Genomic DNA, 19,246 nt, shown 5'->3' with positions numbered 1-19,246 from the left:
AACATCATGCACGAGCTAATAAGAGTGGAAAGCTAAGTACATTTTACGTAACAGTTGAAAGGGGGGGGGGGGGGGGGGGTGGTCATTGAAAAATAGAGAAGTAAGAAAATGTAAGATGTAGAAAACTGAAACCAAGTGAAGGAATGAGTAGTTTCTGTGAATAAATGCTGAGGCAGAAGATATTGAGGTGAGGTGGGTTGTGAGAATCAAGGACATGTTGTAACACTAGTTCCCACATGTGAAGTTCTGAGAAACACGTCAAAGGGAAGAATCTAGATAGTGCACTTGGTGAAACAGGCATCGAGGTCAGGATTGTCATGTTCCAAAGCATGCACTGCAATAGGATATTGCACGTCGCCAGTATACACCCTCTGCGTATGCTTTTTCATCCTAATTGATAATTTGTTGCTAGTCATGCCCATGTAAAAGGCAGAACAGTGTTTACATAACAGTTGGTATATGACATGTCATTTCACACATGGCTCTCCCTTTGGTAGTATATGTTTTGCCAGTTACAGGTGGCTGGTACAGGTGCTGGCAGGTGGGCGCATAGAGCAAGTCTTGCTGTGGGGACAGTCATAGGCATAGGGGCTATAGGGTAGGGAGATGAGTGCAGAAGGAGCATAGGGTCTGACAAGAATATTGTGGAGATTGGGAGGGTGACGAAAAGCTATTCTAGGTGTGGTGGGCAACATTTCAAACAGAATGGATCTTACTTCGGGGCATGATTTTAGGAAGACATGGCCTTGTTGAAGTAGCTGATAAATATTTTAAGACCAGGAGAATACTGAGTAGTTGTTTCTTAGGGAACAGCAGTACTAGGATTGGAAATCTGCTTTTAAACTAGGCTGCCAGCGTATTTACGTCCATTGATGGCTGAGGTGTGAATGGTGGAATATCGCTGTAAGAAGTTTGCATCAGAATAAATATTTTTGCCTCGAATGCGAAGTCTGTATGGGAGGGAATGTTTGACGTGTGCACGGAAGTGTGTAGCTTTGCTTGGATGAGGATTAGATTATTATCAAGGAAAGTGGCATGGGATTTGGATATGACCGTGTGAAATTTAATATGGAGAAGTTATTCAGAGATTCCAGGAAATTTAACAGGCCAGCCTCACCATGAGTCCATATGGTAAAGATGTCATCAGTGTACCTAAACCAAACCAGGGGCTGAAGACTTATAGATGTCAGGATAGCCCCCTCCAAGCGACCCATGAAAAGGTTGGCATAGGAATGAGCCATCCTGGTTCCCATGGTCATACCCCTGATCTGTTTGTATGTGTGCCCCTCAAGGTTGAAGTAGTTGTTGGTAAGTATTAAGTTGGTTAAGGTGAGTAGGAAGGATGTCATAGGTTTGAAATCAGGTGGGCTCGACTGAGGAAATGTTCAGCAGCAGACAGACTATGTATATGGGGGATATTGGTGTAGATGGAGGTGGCATCAAAGGTGACAAGCAAGGTGTGTGGTGGGAGTGGAACAGGCATGGATTTCACATGATGTAGGAAATGGTTTGTATCTTTGATATAGAGGGGAAGTCTTTGTCTTATGGGTTGCAGTTGATGATCAACTAAGGCAGATATACGTTCAGTGGGTGCTTTGAAGCCAGCAACTATAGGACAGCCAGGATGACTGGGTTTGTGGACCTTAGGAAGATCCAGACAACAACATTGCACAGACTGCTGAGAGCCTGTTCCCTTTTCATACACGTGTCAGTTTTACTGTAAGATATTGCTTCTGTAAATGATAGTACACTAGTTATGCAATACTAGAAAAAAAGAAAATGTAAAGAGTAAAGATGAGCAATACCCACAAATAAGTCAAGATTTCCCCATTGTACAACACCCATAATAAAAGTTCTGAAACATTTTTTATCTGTGACCTATGGTCTGAGTGAAATCACTGTGCCCCCTTCCTACCTTTTTTTTTAGGCTTTCATTAACTTCACATATTTGCAACTCATGTGCTTAATTTTTTATCAATAATTGCTCCCTTTCTAGTTATCCAATAGAAATTTTAATGGGTATATGAAACTGATGAGCATGCAGACTTACACTTTCATATGGGATTAAATTCTACATCTACATATCAATTAATATTTTGTAAACCACTTTGAAGTGCACAATACTACACTGTCTGGATCATAGTATTAGAAAAGAGAAAGCACTTGAGGGTTACTTTGAGGGGATCATTACACTTTTCTTTGAGGAAGAGATATACAGTGAACAAATCACAAAATTCAAGATATGCAGACAAATAAGGTGAATGTGAATCCACAAGTGAAAATAGGATAGTCAGGAAGTAATACCTACAATAGCAATTGAGAATGAAAGGAGAATAAACAGCAAGTAATTTTGTCTTGTCTCTCAATGCCTGTTATTTGTTGTCTTATAGTTGTCTTCCAGGTATGAGTATTATTGCTGTTCTCATTATTAATTTTAATACTCGAAATATACTTCATTCCAATCTTTTTTATTCAGTGATTTGTGTTTCCTCTCTGGCTGAAGTGCAGCAAACCCAGAAAGAAAGTACATTAGTTTGTTCAGTTTTATTATATATCTTGTTGCAGTCTTAATGGTGCAGTGGAATGCAGTTACATCACTTGGATAGAAGAGTGTATAGATCCCTGCAGCATTTGAACATTATCTGCTAGAAGTTGTAGTACCATCAGAAACCAAATGTTTTAATGTGTAAAACTGACAAGTACAGGGGAACTGACATGTAAAATTAATATTATTTTAAAAGAATCAGTCCTATATCATTTTCATCAAAGACTCCAGAATTTCTGGTTTTGAGATCAGCAGGTCCTGATGTAGAAATAAAATGCTACAGTTTTTTATGTACAAATGTGTGGCTTCGTAGGTAAGTGCCTACTGCAAATCCAAAGGTGTGTGGTTAGATTCCCAGACAGTGCTAGGCCATTTTCTGTCACTTATCATTTCTTTCACTACTGGCACTGGGCATTTATGTGTTACGGAAAAATGCCAATTTATACCATGGTTTTGCGTCCATGTTAAAGTGTAGTTTCCCCTATAACACTTTATAATTTCAAAACTCACAGGAAGACAGGCATACCATCTCCAACAGGACCATGCCTAGCAAAGCACTGTGGTGTTCAAACCACAAATATATACTTGTAAATGGTAGTGAAAGTACTGAAGACAAATGAAAGTAACAGAAAAAGTGGATTACAAAAATATGAGGAATTAAACCTAAACGTTTCAGAAGAGAGCAGTTTCTATTAGAAGTAGTTACCAGTTAAGCAATAGCTTATGTGGATTTTGCTGTCCTGGGAAAGTGTCACAAAAGAGGTTGTGACAGCTGCTCATAGGGAAAACTGTGACAGGCAAATACTAAACCCTGCAAATTTTGTTTTTCCAAAAGGGATGTGATAAAGTATCTGTATACTCTAAAAGAAAATAGCAGATCAATAAATAATTGATTGAGAGTAAATGTTGAAGTTCTTAACACAACATTGGACAAGGGGATATTGGTAATATCTATTAAAAATATTTAAAGAATTTGTGTTGAAAAAAAAGGCAGCTATTTAAATGAATAATTCTATTTTGCTACCAGTTTCAATCATAAATGATTGTTCACAGGTACAGACATCAGTTTTGCATCCCTATGTTTGATCAATCATGATGGAGGAAATTACCATTGTGTTAACTCTGACACAAAAATATGTTATGAACAAATACAAACTGAGATTCTATCATGGATGTTATTACTACCAGCTGTATTATAAAAACAGTACCTACAGTAAACCTTAATAAATAAAATACCAAATAGTATGGTCTTTCCTTCTCATCCTGTCTGGTAAGTCTCCCCTGACCCAGGGTTCTGTGTGACTTTTCCAAACTCCACCCCTTTTCCTAAACATCTCCAGTCCTTTTCCTTCACCTCTCTTCCTCCCCCTCCCTCTTCCTCCCTCCCCTCCTCTACCTCCTCCCTCCCTCTTCCTTCCTCTCTCTTCCTTCCCATTCAGTTCTGCCAGAAGAAGGAGCCATTGGCTTTGAAAGCTTGTGTATGTAAAACCTTTTTCTGTGGGTGTGTGCGCTCCTGCTGCTGCTTGGTGAGAGGATTGTTTATCTATCCAATTACATTATAATAGTGTAGTATGTACTACACATCTCACATTATAACAGTAGAACAGCAGTTGTCAACTGTTGTTGTATTTTCATCTCACTTTTTAAATAGATCTTTTATTTATTCAAAATAGGAACATTCGGTGTATGTTTTCTGTTATGTAGTGAAACAGGAATTAATGATATGCATGATGATATCTCAACTTGTGTTTGATTGCATAGTTATTATTGAATATAACATTTTATTGCATCAGATTTGATCTTATAGTTACTGATTCGACTAAAAATGGTCATGTCCACCATCATGTACATCTTGATTCATACTCTGCAGGCCACTCTGTTGTTGTGATTGTTTACTGCTTGGGATGCTAAGGTTTCTGCACAGTTTTCTGTCACATTTGTGATTGAAACTGACAGCAAAATAAATTTTTAGTTCCATATTCATATTTGCCCATAAAATTGATGAGACCAAACAGTTAACAGTAACACCATACTTAAACTGGTTTTCTGTTTATTTTGGCTGCCTGACTCATTTAAAAAATGAGAAAGAACCAGCCCCTCCCATGCACATCAGTATCTGGCCTGACAGTGTAAGGAGGAGTCTTGATGTTACACAAATTATTATGCTTGCTTTACACTTGTTCCAACATCATCAAGAATAAAGGCAAAGTCCTTAGCTGCATGTAGAAATGTTATCTTGTCAACAAATAAAGTACTGTACAATGAAATAAAATGTGTCATACTGAAGTTAGTGCATACAAATATGGTGTAAAAGCTTGTTTTTATCCATATTTGATAAGATTGGTGTTAAAATTTCAGTTCAACCATCTATTCATTCACAATGGAAAAACTCTAGAATTTACAAGTTTAGAATGTTAAGCTTTCATCACCAGAGTAATCGTACAAGAATTTCTAAAAGTGACCAATATAAGACATAAACAAGTACTGTAAAAGTAATAATAAAATAACATGGCTACTTCCCTTGCAGCCATTTCCTTTTAAGATGTACATCCACATCAATGTCAATCAATAAAATAGTTTAGAATGGAATTCCATGTGTGTCCTGGGTACTGGCAGTGTCACAGTGACAGCTATGAGCCATGTATCTCCCTATGCTTGCTTGAGGGGATGTGGCATACAGGAAGATACAAGGGCTATGTATGTGTATGCCTGTTACTATGATGCTGCCGGTACCCAGGACAACATATGGAATTCAGTATTAATCTATTTTAACAGTTAAGTGATGTGGATGTATGTAATAAGAGGACATGGCTGCAAGGGAAGCTGCCACATTATTTATTATTTTAATGCTCTTTTTTTGTGTTCTATATTGGTCACATTTAGAGATTATTGCATGATCATTCTGGTGATGAAGGCTTGATCTTCAAAACTTGTAATTCTAATGTTTTTTACACTCTAAATAGGTGGCTGAGCTGACATTTTAACACTGGAGGAACCTCTATTCTTTTCGAAATTTGGTGATAATTACTCAACAGTACCACCTTTATTTGTGGGGGTTTGCACAGTGAAACTACATGATCTTTTAGCTGCTGTATCTACCAGTTCATTTGTCCTGATTCACATGTGGCATGATAACTAGCGGAATGACATCACCTTCCCCAATGCCTGCAAAAGGAAGAGAGCATCTGGAGGATTTATGCACTAAATACAGCCACTGAATGCCCTGCAAATCACTTAGAGAATTAGAGGTTGAGTATATTTCAGCTACTCCAGTGCCCTCAGTATTGCATGAAACTTGGTATCAAACAATGTGTATTCATTTAGCAGATCTGTTCTTAGGGCACAGGTGGAGAAGATAGATGGAACAGTCAGCTGTGTCCCCATCATTGCACCCATCAGTCTGCACTACTGTATAATTGTAGTATTTATTTAAGACATGAAATTAGATCTTAGAAATGTTGTCCAGAGATTAGAACTACCTGTACTCTCTCGGATCTAAAATCAACCTGGACCTTATCAATAATCATGGCTGAAATTTATTCAAAACATGCGCCAAGATGTTCTTGTCTGCCAGGCACAGTTTGATCAAATGTTGCTTCACTCTGCCTCCTAATGCACATATTGATCTCATAGGAATTGTGCGCTATTAGTAGTTGTCACTGAGTGGTTAGTGATGGCTTCCCTGCCTTTCCTCACAGGGTAGGTGTAGGACCTGTTCTGTAAGCCCCAGTAACAAACCATACACCTTTGTGATGCAGTCAGTTGAGGTATGAATGGTATGCAGATCTATATATAATGCACTTGTAATCCAAATGAGACCAAGTGAGCCTCCTCAAAAATAGATTTGTCTCCTATTCAGTTGTTTCTCTTCAGGCTAATAGAATATTCAAGGCTTTGACATGTCTTACCATGAGATCCTATAGATGAGGTAGTTTATTATAAAATATAAGGCTCAGAAAACACAATGACTCTTTAAAATCAGGAATGATATAACTCAGTTTTAGAGCAAAGTAAGGTAGATACCGGTTATCATAAACACATACTACTTTTTTCCCAAAATAGAAAAGTGAAATACTGGTTTCTCCATCCATTCATGTAGCTTTTTAAGTGTTAACTGCAGTTGACAGGTTTGGGTTCCAGGGCTAAAGTATGAACAAAAATTTGAAAAGTTAGCTACAGACAGGGTATGATATGTGGTACTCTGGTACTCTGTTGGTCCATGTTGTAAACATTTTAAAACTTAAAGGAACTTCCCCAAGAGACACTGTTTTGTGAGGAATTACCAAGGAGACAAGTCTTGACTCCATGTTCGAAACAGCATATTTCGAGAGAGGATCATACTAACAAGGGAACCTCCCCATCGCACCCCCCTCAGATTTATTTATAAGTTGGCACAGTGGATAGGCCTTGATAAACTGAACACACATCAATTGAGAAAACAGGAAGAAGTTGTGTGGAACTGTGAAAAAATAAGAAAATATACAAACTGAGTAGTCCATGGGCCACATAGGCAACATCATGCACAATGTGAGCTCAGGAGCTTCGTGGTCCCGTGGTAGCGTGAGCAGCTGCAGAACGAGAGGTCCTTGGTTCAAGTCTTCCGTGGAGTGAAAATTTTACTTTATTTATTTTTGCATAGTTATTATCTGTCCGTTCGTTCATTGACGTCTCTGTTCACTGTAATAAGTGTAGTGTCTGTGTTTGGCGACTGCATCGCAAAACCGTGCGATTAGTAGACGAAAGGACGTGCTTCTCCAATGGGAACTGAAAACATTTGATCGCAAGGTCATAGGTCAACCGATTCCTCCACAGGAAAACACATCTGATATATTCTATACGACACTGGTGACGGCATGTGCACCACATGACAGGAATATGTTGTCGACCCACTTAACTTGTACACTTGGCGATTCTTCTACCTTGCCCGATTTAGGTTTTCTTGTGGATGTGATAATCACTCCCAAAAGAGTGATGAAAACATAAGAGTTTGTCACATAAACTGAAAATAAAAAATAAAAATTTTCACTCAATGGAAGATTTGAACCAAGGACCTTTCGTTCCGCAGCTGCTCACGTTACCACGAGACCATGGCGCTCCTGCGATCCTGTTGTCCTTGATGTTGCATATGTACCCATGAACTACTCAGTTTGTATATTTTGCTTATTTTTTCACAGTTCCACACAACGTCTTCCTGTTTTCTCAATTGATCTGTGTTCAGTTTTTCAAGGCCTATCCACTGTGCCAACTTATAACTAAATCTGAGGGGGGTGCGATGGGGAGGTTCCCTTGTAAGTGGAGGAGGTGACCAAGGAAGCACCATGATGTGGTGCCACAAAGTAGTATTATATACTTTGTGCATGTCAAACAAGACCCGAATGTAATGTTGTTTGCTCAGAAACAAGCATTGTATTGTTGGCTCTAGGTGTGCCAAATTGTCCAGAACAGATTATCATGTTTTGAAACTACACTGGATGTTGTTGATTAGGTTTTTTATTTTCAAAACCTAGGCTAGATAGTTGTTAGCAAAGTGTTCAAGGGCTTTCAGAGGCAACTCACATAGGCCAAACTATGGTAGTTGCTTCAATGCAGGTTATCCTTTACTGATTTTAAGAGAAGGGTCATGGCAGCTTCCCTCCTTGTATCATGATATGTCCCTCCAGACCAAGTTTGGTTCAGAAAGGTAAGCACAACATTGCTGATTTAATATGTATAATGAATCATGTATCCCTATGGAGCAGTGCATGAGAGGCAGTCAATCCAGTGTGTACTTCTCACATGGTGAACATTGCTTGTATTTTTCCTCATTTGCAGTGTCAAAATTAAGTTCCTTATCTCCACACTGTGGTAGTATGTACAAAAGTCCAATCTCTGACACTCATAAGGTATTATATTGTGCTGTTGGGTGGTCTCTTGTGTCTTTATGATCATCCCATTGTACAAAATGGGAGGATGATGCTTCAAATCCGTGTCTAACCATCCAGATTTAGATTTTCTACAATTTCTCTACATTTCTCCAGGCAGATGCTGGGATTGTTTGTTTGAAAGGGCATGGCTGATTTCTCTCCCCATCCTTGAAATGATTTTGGCTTGTGCTCTTGTTTCAAACAGCAGTGTCATGTGAACTGTCCAATTTTGGGCTGAAATCCTCCACCTACAAGTAAAGTCTACAACTGATCATGAAGTGCATGGCTGAGAATACTTTCCATTGTACCACACATTGACATTTCTTCCTATTCCAGTAAGATAACGAAAATAGAGAGACTGACAGCTTAAATCCATTTGGTACTCACTGGAATTAGTCTAGTCTTGTCTTCGTGATCCGTGTGGGATTCAGTTTTTAAGTGCCTGCAGTATATTCGTAGACATCCCACTGAATAGTTGTCCTTAAAACATTGTCAGTGGGTTTTTACAAGCTCAGGCTTTTCAGCATTTCCGCGACTCTCTCCCATGAATCAAACAAATCTGCCTTTTTTTAAATATACGTTCAATATCCATTGTTACCTGTGTTTGTTAGGGGTCCTATATGTAAGGAATAGTCTTGGATTGACTGCATTTTCCACTATGTCTACTAAGCCTGCCACTATTTCATATTCTTACAAGTTAGTAAACTCAGGTATGTGTATGAGTTGAAGTATCCCAATTATGACTAATTGATATTGTAGATTGAGGATACTATGTTTTTGCACTTTGTGTAGAGCTCAGTTTTACATTTCTGAACTTTCAAAGCAAGTTGCCAATATTACCAGCATTTGGAAGTCCTTTTGAAGATCTAATTAGATATTTGTGCAACATTCAACATTTCATTATAGATAATAGAGCCATCTGCAAAATGTCTGAGAGTACTGTTGATGTTTTCTACAAACATTAATTCAAAATATGAACAGCAAGTGTGCGAACACACTACGCTGGAGCACAGCTGAAGTTACTTCTGCATCTGTTGATGTCTCAACATCCAAGATAACATGTTGCATCCTCTATGCCAAGAAATCCTCAATCCAGTTACAAATTTCATTTGATACTGCACATGATCATAATTATTAATAAGCATTGTGATAACTGTATCAAATCCTTTTTGGAGGTTACAAAATTCTGTTTCTACCTCAGTTTCTTGGACCACAGCTTTCAAGAACTCACGTGAGAAAGAGTGCAAGTTGATTTTCTCATGACCAGTGTTTTCAGAAATTGTTCTACCTAGTTATGTTTAACCTCAGAATCTGCTTCAGGATTTTCTAACAGATCAACATCAATGTGGTTTCATGGTAGTTTTGTCAGTCATTTCTATTACCGCTCTTATTGATGGTTGTGACATGTACTTCCTTTTAAGAAGTTGGCACTGTTTTCTGTTTGAGTAATTTTAGATAATTATGGTTAACACAGGGGCCAACCTGGCTGTAAATACCTTGTAAAATCTGGTAGGAATTTAGTTGGGCCGGGGGCCTTGTTCAGTTGTAGTATACAGGGTGAACGCAAAGTCTTGTCCTGATTATAACAATTTATTACAGAATAACCATTTGACATAATAATTTACATTTGATGCCATTACATAGGTTAGTGTTACAAATTTTTTTTAAGTGTGCTTACGTCAGTGAACCTCAGCATGTGCTCCCTTGGTAGCTCGGAAAATGTTGAGGCGGTATTCCAGTTCCCACTAGGTGTTTCCTAACATGTGTTCTGTCACAGTACCCACGGCAGCTTGTATCCTAGCCTTTAGTCCATCGACGGCAGCAACTAGTGTGACGAAGACTCTGTCCTTGATATAGTCCCAGGAAAAGGAAGTCAAGGAGTATAATGTCTGTAGAGGAGAGTAATGTCCGGATTGGTGGATTGGAAGGAATGGTCCAACACCCTGGCCACCCTGATCTCCAGACATTACGCCCCTTGACTTTTTTTCCTGGGGCTATATCAAGAGCAGAGTGTTCGTCACACTAGTTGCTGACATCGACAAACTGAAGGCTAGGATACAAGCTGCTGTGGGTACTGTGGCAGAACACGTTACGAAACACCTGGCGGGAACTGGAATACCGTCTTGACATTCTCTGAGCTACAAAGGGAGCACACGTTGAGGTTTACTAATGTAAGTGGTCTTAAAAAAACTAGTAACACTAACCTATGTAACAACATCAAATTTCTAATGGTTATTCTGTTATAAATTTTTATAATCAGGGCAAGAATTTGTGCTCACCCTGTATATCAATGCCACTTACAAGCTGAGGCATAGTTCCTCTACATGCTCTGTCTGGAGCTAAATGTTTCAAGTTCCTCCTTGAAATGTGACAGTGCTTTATACTTATCTCAGTTACCAAACACATAAATTTTTCTATTGGTTGTAGTTGCTCTTTGTACTTTGGTACTTGTTCCTACAACTGGCTCAGGGTCACCAATACCAGTTACAATGCAGAACACCCCCCCCCCCCTCCCCCCACCCCCCCCACCCCCTCCGCCCAAAGAAGTCCAGGTCTGTTTGTTGCTATTAGATCTTATATACACTCCTGGAAATGGAAAAAAGAACACATTGACACCGGTGTGTCAGACCCACCATACTTGCTCCGGACACTGCGAGAGGGCTGTACAAGCAATGATCACACGCACGGCACAGCGGACACACCAGGAACCGCGGTGTTGGCCGTCGAATGGCGCTAGCTGCGCAGCATTTGTGCACCGCCGCCGTCAGTGTCAGCCAGTTTGCCGTGGCATACGGAGCTCCATCGCAGTCTTTAACACTGGTAGCACGCCGCGACAGCGTGGACGTGAACCGTATATGCAGTTGACGGACTTTGAGCGAGGGCGTATAGTGGGCATGCGGGAGGCCGGGTGGACGTACCGCCGAATTGCTCAACACGTGGGGCGTGAGGTCTCCACAGTACATCGATGTTGTCGCCAGTGGTCGGCGGAAGGTGCACGTGCCCGTCGACCTGGGACCGGACCGCAGCGACGCACGGATGCACGCCAAGACTGTAGGATCCTACGCAGTGCCGTAGGGGACCGCACCGCCACTTCCCAGCAAATTAGGGACACTGTTGCTCCTGGGGTATCGGCGAGGACCATTCGCAACCGTCTCCATGATGCTGGGCTACGGTCCCGCGCACCGTTAGGCCGTCTTCCGCTCACGCCCCAACATCGTGCAGCCCGCCTCCAGTGGTGTCGCGACAGGCGTGAATGGAGGGACGAATGGAGACGTGTCGTCTTCAGCGATGAGAGTCGCTTCTGCCTTGGTGCCAATGATGGTCGTATGCGTGTTTGGCGCCGTGCCGGTGAGCGCCACAATCAGGACTGCATATGACCGAGGCACACAGGGCCAACACCCGGCATCATGGTGTGGGGAGCGATCTCCTACACTGGCCGTACACCACTGGTGATCGTCGAGGGGACACTGAATAGTGCACGGTACATCCAAACCGTCATCGAACCCATCGTTCTACCATTCCTAGACCGGCAAGGGAACTTGCTGTTCCAACAGGACAATGCACGTCCGCATGTATCCCGTGCCACCCAACGTGCTCTAGAAGGTGTAAGTCAACTACCCTGGCCAGCAAGATCTCCAGATTTGTCCCCCATTGAGCATGTTTGGGACTGGATGAAGCGTCGTCTCACGCGGTCTGCACGTCCAGCACGAACGCTGGTCCAACTGAGGCGCCAGGTGGAAATGGCATGGCAAGCCGTTCCACAGGACTACATCCAGCATCTCTACGATCGTCTCCATGGGAGAATAGCAGCCTGCATTGCTGCGAAAGGTGGATATACACTGTACTAGTGCCGACATTGTGCATGCTCTGTTGCCTGTGTCTATGTGCCTGTGGTTCTGTCAGTGTGATCATGTGATGTATCTGACCCCAGGAATGTGTCAATAAAGTTTCCCCTTCCTGGGACAATGAATTCACGGTGTTCTTATTTCAATTTCCAGGAGTGTATTTTTGTTGTGAGCGATCTTCTAACTTTTTTTGAGATTAAGCGTAGAGTTTTGCTTTACTGGTTGTTCCACATTCTTATGCAGCTTATGGACCATTTAATGTTTTTCAGGAAGACATGTTGTGACTCTTTATCTTTAATTATTCCGTATACTGTAGCCTTTGCAGCTCAAAAAATGTAAGTTTGTGTATGGACTGTTCTTGAACCTTTGCAACACCATCCACCTCTTCCTTATAGCAGAGTGACGTTGCTCTTTTTCTCTAAAGAGTTGTGAAAAGATCAGTATGGATGTGTCTGAAGCTTTGTTGATTATAATATTATAATATAATATTATGTGGAGTATCCAGTTTTGGATGCTGTCTTGGGTGTTTAAATGCAGCCAGCTGACTGAACAGTGTTCAGTCTGCCTTATAAAGGGTCCACTTTGGCAGTTTGTTTTTGGGTATTGTTCTTTCTAGGAATAACAGACTGACCAGGAAATGGAGGTACCTCACCACTTTCTACTGAACATAGCTGTGTGGGCTGGAGAACTAAATGTAAGAACAGTTGCAGATATTGTGCTGAAACGTGTCATTCCTCTCATTTTCAAAGACGTACATCATCTGATAACAAGAATTCTCAACCACTGACTCATGGGTCATATGCTGGTTCAGGCCCATAGACCCTTGTGTGCATTGAAGTGTCCTAAAAGACAAAATGGTCAGGGAGGTTAGCTCAAAAGCTTTCTCAGGGCCGCACTGTGTATCGGTTCCGTTGGTGGCAGGTACACTGAGCAAATTGAAATGTGAGGTGTCTTGTATATTTTACCAGCTGCAGCTTGGTTGGTTGGTTGGTTGTTTCGGGGGAGGAGACCAGACAGCGAGGTCATCGGTCTCATCGGATTAGGGAAGGACGGGGAAGGAAGTCGGCCGTGCCCTTTGAAAGGAACCATCCCGGCATTTGCCTGGAGCGATTTAGGGAAATCACGGAAAACCTAAATCAGGATGGTGCAGCTTGGAGTGTTAGTCTTAATGTGGACGGTGTTTAGTGGTGTTACTGAGAAAGACAAGTGAATCGACATTTATCTTTTCTCCACTAGGACCAACTGTTCTGCGGAGTCTGTAACACCATAGTGCAGGTGTATGGAAAGTTTCAAAATGTTTCTCTTGACATATCCAGAATGACATAGAAGCCACCAGGAGTTTCTGTACTTCCACATTATTCCTAAAGCAGTTTTTATTGCACCTTAAAACGGGAGCTGTTACTGGTGAAATTTTTGTGCCTACTTTTTTTTTTTTCTCTTTCCATCTTGAAGGGGAAAGAACCATAGAGGATGAAAAATAAGTGGGACTGAGTTGTTTGTTCATTAATCCTTCAGTGTCAAATGCCGCATCACTGATATTGGTATCATTACTCCAAGCTGAATGGTGTGTGTGTGTGTGTGTGTGTGTGTGTGAGAGAGAGAGAGAGAGAGAGAGAGAGAGAGAGAGAGAGAGAGAGAGAGAGAGAGCACTGAATGGTTACCTGAACAGTGTGTGTGTGTGTGTGTGTGTGTGTGTGTGAGATAGAGAGAGAGAGAGAGAGAGAGAGAGAGAGTTAGTTTTCTTCTTCTCATTATCTCAGAGGAGGAGAAAAATTGTGTGTCATTAGTCATTAAGGTAGCAGAGTTTGTAGATTAAATATTTTAACAGATACATAACAATATTGTGAAAAGGAAAGTTGCCACTCACCATATAGCAGAATTGCTGAGTTGCAGATAGGCACAACAAAAAGACTGTCACACATATACCTTTTGGCCAGTAAGGCCTTCATCAAAATTTGACGACAAACACACACAAAACACACACACACACACACACACACACACACACACACACACACACACACACACGCAAGTCACACCCACATGACTGCAGTCTCTGGCCACTGAGGCCACACTGTGAGCAGCAGGTTGTGGCGATGGGTGTGGCTAAGGAGCAGGCTGGGAGGGGGGGGGGGGGGGATAGTAGGGTAGGGATGGTGGACAGTGTTGTGCTGTTGGGGTTTCAACTTTCTCTCATGCCCTAAAATGAGAAATGTCCTGTCCACTATCCTTCCCAACCCTCCCACAGTGGTATTCTGCCGTCCACCAAACTAAACAATATACACGTCCATCCCAACGCAACCCCTGCTCCCAGCCACTTACCTCATGGCTCATACCCCTGTAATAGACCTAGATGTAAGACCTGTCCTACACATCCTCCCACCGCCACCTACTCCAGTGCGGCCACGAACACCACCTGTCACATCAAAGGCAGGCCTACCTGTGAAACCATCTGATCTACAAGCTAAGCTGCAGCAACTGTGCTGCATTCTATGTGGGCATGACAACCAACAAGCTGTCTGTCCACATGAATGGCCATCGACAAACTGTAGGCAAGAAACAAGTGGACCCCCCTGTTGTTGAGCATGCTGACCAATAAGTCATTCATTCTTCATTTCAGTGACTGCTTGGCAGCCTGTGCCATATGGATCCTTCCCACTAACACCAGCTTTTCTGAATTGCGCAGGTGGGAACTTTCCCTGCTGTATATCCTACGTTCCTGTAACCCACCTAGCCTCAGCCTCCATTAGTCATTGTCCTCTCCCATCCAGCCCCTTCTCTGTTCCCATTCCAGCACTACACAACTCTCATTCCTCCACTGCACCTAGTCTTTTTAATTCTCTCCTTTTCTGCTATCCACTCCCCGCCCCCTCCCCACCTCTCCACTGCCCTCCGTCTACCTCCTGATTGCACATAGCTGCCCTACCCTCTTTCCACCTCGTCCCTGAGTGCTCTCCAACAGCATGTCACCATCCACCACCCCTACCCTACTATCTCTCTCTCTCCCTGCCAAAGCCTCTTCCTTACCCCCACCCAGTCACCACTCTCATCATGCAGTGGTGCTGCTGCTCATAGTGTGGCCTCAGTTGCCTGAGACTGCAATCTTGTGTGTGTGTGTGTGTGTGTGTGTGTGTGTGTGTGTGTGTGTGTGTGTGTGTGAGACTCAGCATCTCTGCTATCCGGCAAGTGGCAACTTTCCGTTTCACAATATTGTTACATTCCATCCTGGATTTTCTGTTGTTTGATTTTAACAGATACATGTATTTGCATTTGTTGAACATCAGCCTTTGTCTTGGTCATGACCATAGAGTTAGTGGTTGGACGCTTTTTGCACATATACTTGCAAATAGATATGAGATATGTTCCTTCTAGTTGTTGGGTTTGTCTCTATGTAGATTTAAAGACAATCACCTCAATACCTGGGGTTTTCAGTTCTGTAACAAAAATTGTTTTGAAAGTGGGATACTGTGTTGGTTTAACTGCTTCCTTACTTCAGCATATGGTATTTTGGAGACCTTGTTATTTTGACTCCCCTTTTCCTGTACAAAAATTGGACATTGCTTTAAGCTGAATGGTCACCTGAATAGTTAACATATTTGTGTGTCACGTAGGACTGGTTTTATGCACCACAAAACTTTTAGCACGTGTAGTATCTCGTTTGATTTGCGATGTATGGCTATACCATTATTCGTAAAAGGACTTTCCTTAATGTATGCAGGAAATACTATAGAATCAAATCTTAGAGTAAAGGCCATAGTTTTTTCCAGTTTCCCATTTACTTTCCTCATAATGTTTTCATCTTAATGACTCCATCTGCTTTTCATTTTCTGGAGGTCAGAAAAATTGATATTTATAATGTCTCTACAAACTATAACACTCACTATAATTCAGTGTACTCTGTAGTACAGCAGTTATTATATTGTGGGTATGCAGCAGTACACGGATAGCCTATTCCTAAAGCCAGATTATTTTGCCTACAAACTTGTCTATCACTATGACGTAGTTATTTTTGTGTGTGCTCTGTTTAATACACTTCTGTTTCTGAAAGTTCACCCTGTAGTTACTGCTGTCTCATAGAATATTTTTGATGTTCTTGGTTTGAAATTAATCAGGACAACATATGTAACCTTAGCATTTATTTGGTTAAGAATTAAACACTGTGGTGGCTTTCCCATTCTTTTTTGTCAATTGCACACAGTCTGTTATGTCTGTGCACATATCAATGTGTTAATGGTGATCCTTGGATAAATAATTGGTTTAAATGAATGTGCTAATGAGAAGTCCTCATTGGTTGAGTGTGAATAATGGAAGGAGTAAATGGAACAACTCATTGTATAGTTTTCAGTCTTGTTTGTGAGCGTATCAAACACTCAATGCCTCAACCACACAGTGAGTTATTGCCATTACTCCTGCCATTAATTAATTAAACTGAACTATTTCTGGCTATTGTATTCTCCATAAATACTTATCTTGTAGTGAACATTTATTTCATTGGTTGCCAAGTAATATTTTCATTATATTGAACATATTTCAGTGAAAATAATCAATTTTGAATTTTTGAAAATACAATGTAACTGGATAGATAAAAATATCTATTCACCAAGCGAAAGCAGGAGAAAACACACATGCAAAGGTCAAGGAAATCTGCAAGCTTTCAGAGTCAGTGGCTCCTTCTTCTAGCAGAAGGGTTGAAGTGGAAAGAAGAGGGATGAAGGAAAAGAACTGCTGAGGTTTAGGAAATGGGGATAGTTTGAAAAAGTCCAGAGCCCAGGATCAAGGAAGACTTATCAGCCTGGATGAGAGGAAAGACTCGTGGGGACTGCACTGGATGAGATCTGAAAACCTGAGAGCTCAGAGGTGGAAGACAGGGTAATAAACAAGACATAGCTTACTGAAAAAACATTGTGCAAGGGTCAAGAAGAGTGGAAAGATAAGTGCTGGATGTGGGGGGCAGGAAAAATAGACAGGTCACAGAATAAAAGGCATAGAAAACTAAAAGGGAGAGAAGAAAGGAAAAGTTCCTGAGAAAAAATGCTGAGACTGAAGAAATCAACATAAATTAAAACCAGGTGCATGGTGAGAACCGAGGACATATAATTTTGTATATCTTTTATTCTTCCTCATACAGCGGAAGGAGCCACTGCCACTCAATTACTAGCAAATTTCCTTAATCTTCAGATGTGTACATCTTCCTTCCTCTGCTTGGTAAGTAGATTTTTTATCTATCCAGTTACATTGAACATAAATTTTAATCTCATATGTTACCTGTCATTGCACTTACTAATATATTTTCAAATATCATGTAATGACCTTACAAAAAGTATGTGTAAACTTCTAATTTCTCCCTCTGATTTTTACTAATGATCTTGCAGAAAATAGTTTTTAAGCTGCAGTTTTTCTTTGCAGTGCGAAATCCAAACAGACTCCTAGACATGACTCATGATGGTGAAATCTGGCTGTCCATGTGTGGGTCAGAAGATTCAAGCTTTTGGAATCCCGAGATGCGTGATGTTGGCCGTTGCTTCCAGGCAGTTATGTTGCAAACACCTACATTGGCTGTACTTGCCACTGTTTCTGCCTATCAGTGGGGGAAGTCTAGAGGTCTACAGACTTGGACTGGAGCTGGTGCAGCTGCACGTGTGCCAGCTTCATTGCTTCTTGCACTCTTAGGCCCATCGCGGCTGCTGGCAGCACGCATTCTCCAACCTCAACCATTGTCAGAGCTGTTAGCAGCGGGCACTGGTTTGGTTGCTTGGGCCGCTCATGCTGGCTGTGCTGCAGCTGGTCCTCCTAATGCACTTGTTCTTACACCTATTGTTGCCCAGCTTATCCTGGTTATAATGTCTACACGATCTTCAGTATTATCTGATGATGGTCGCTTAGTATGGGATGTTGCAACACTGATTTCATTGTCTGTATATATCCTGTCATTAATACTATATTTCAGACGATATCGTCATCGTCCTCGAAGACAGTCCTGCAGGCATTGTCAAGTTCCTGAGAGTGAAGCCAGTGAAAGAACACCATTGACAGGTCAGAAAACATTAAGACAGAGATGTGCAATATGCTTGTCTATGTATCTTTTTTTTGGAGAGAGAGAGGGAGAGAGAGAGAGAGAGAGAGAGAGAGAGAGAGAGAGAGAGGGGGGGGGGGGGATGATGAGACAGAGAAAGAAAGAGGTGTTTGAGTATCTGTTTTATTCATATGCACCATTATTTTGTACGTTACCCATAGGGAAATAGCAAACTAATATTTTGCAAGTGGTATGATGCTTTTCATTACTTTCATCCCTTTTTGCCCCCTCTCAAATTTCAGAATATTTCTACAGAAGTAAGAAATTCAAGGGGAGCTGAATTTATGGAATGACACTGTTTCCACATAATCTCAGTTTGGAATTTCTCGGGAAATAGTTTGTAGCAAATGTTAGAAAGTAGTGGCAGTAATATTAATCGTTATTGTAAATGGAGGAAAATCAGCAGCCTACTGTTGATACTGAAAGTGATAAGGGCTGACAGATTGGATTGGTGAAGCATTCTAGAAATGCTAGATCACAGTCATCATGGTACATTCTATTTGAAATCATTGTCTGAGCCCAGCTGAGCTGTAAGTTCCTTTTACATATACCGCTAATATAATGAAAGAAATTATGAAATTGTGATCTAATTTGATGCTGCTTAATAAACCACATGTAAGTATATTTAGTAAATTACCATTCTTGTAAGCAGGGATACATCATGATATTATTCATAGTAGTGTAATATGGTACAGTAATGTAACTATTGCACTGGGAAAGCCAGCTGCTAGGTCATGTACATGTACATATATACACCCTCTGTCCAGAAAGTTCTCTGAAAGTGTCTGTATTGCGAATGGATTGTTGACTTACCTGAAACAGCAATTACTGTCTTTCGAAGTAATCCCTATTCATTCAGGGAATGGCTGTACAAGTCATG

The 19,246-nt window shown here is 41.2% G+C and overlaps 1 protein-coding gene across 4 annotated transcripts in view; it reads left to right on the top strand.

The window, feature by feature from the left end:
* Window positions 1-19,246, top strand: part of LOC124595298 (ATP-binding cassette sub-family C member 10) — a 365,583-nt gene that overhangs the window by 33,789 nt on the left and 312,548 nt on the right. For 3 of the 4 annotated variants that reach the window (XM_047133987.1, XM_047134004.1, XM_047133995.1), the window contains one exon: window positions 17,700-18,326. In XM_047133987.1, the coding sequence (XP_046989943.1) occupies window positions 17,700-18,326 (627 nt within the window). Of the gene's footprint in view, window positions 1-5,775; window positions 5,794-17,699; window positions 18,327-19,246 lie in introns of those variants that run through there. The other variant, XM_047134013.1, reaches the window with a different exon arrangement.

Source organism: Schistocerca americana, chromosome 1 (assembly GCF_021461395.2).
Source record: "Schistocerca americana isolate TAMUIC-IGC-003095 chromosome 1, iqSchAmer2.1, whole genome shotgun sequence".
In the NCBI taxonomy this organism is placed as follows: domain Eukaryota; kingdom Metazoa; phylum Arthropoda; class Insecta; order Orthoptera; family Acrididae; genus Schistocerca; species Schistocerca americana.
This window is presented reverse-complemented; position numbering and strand designations above follow the sequence as displayed.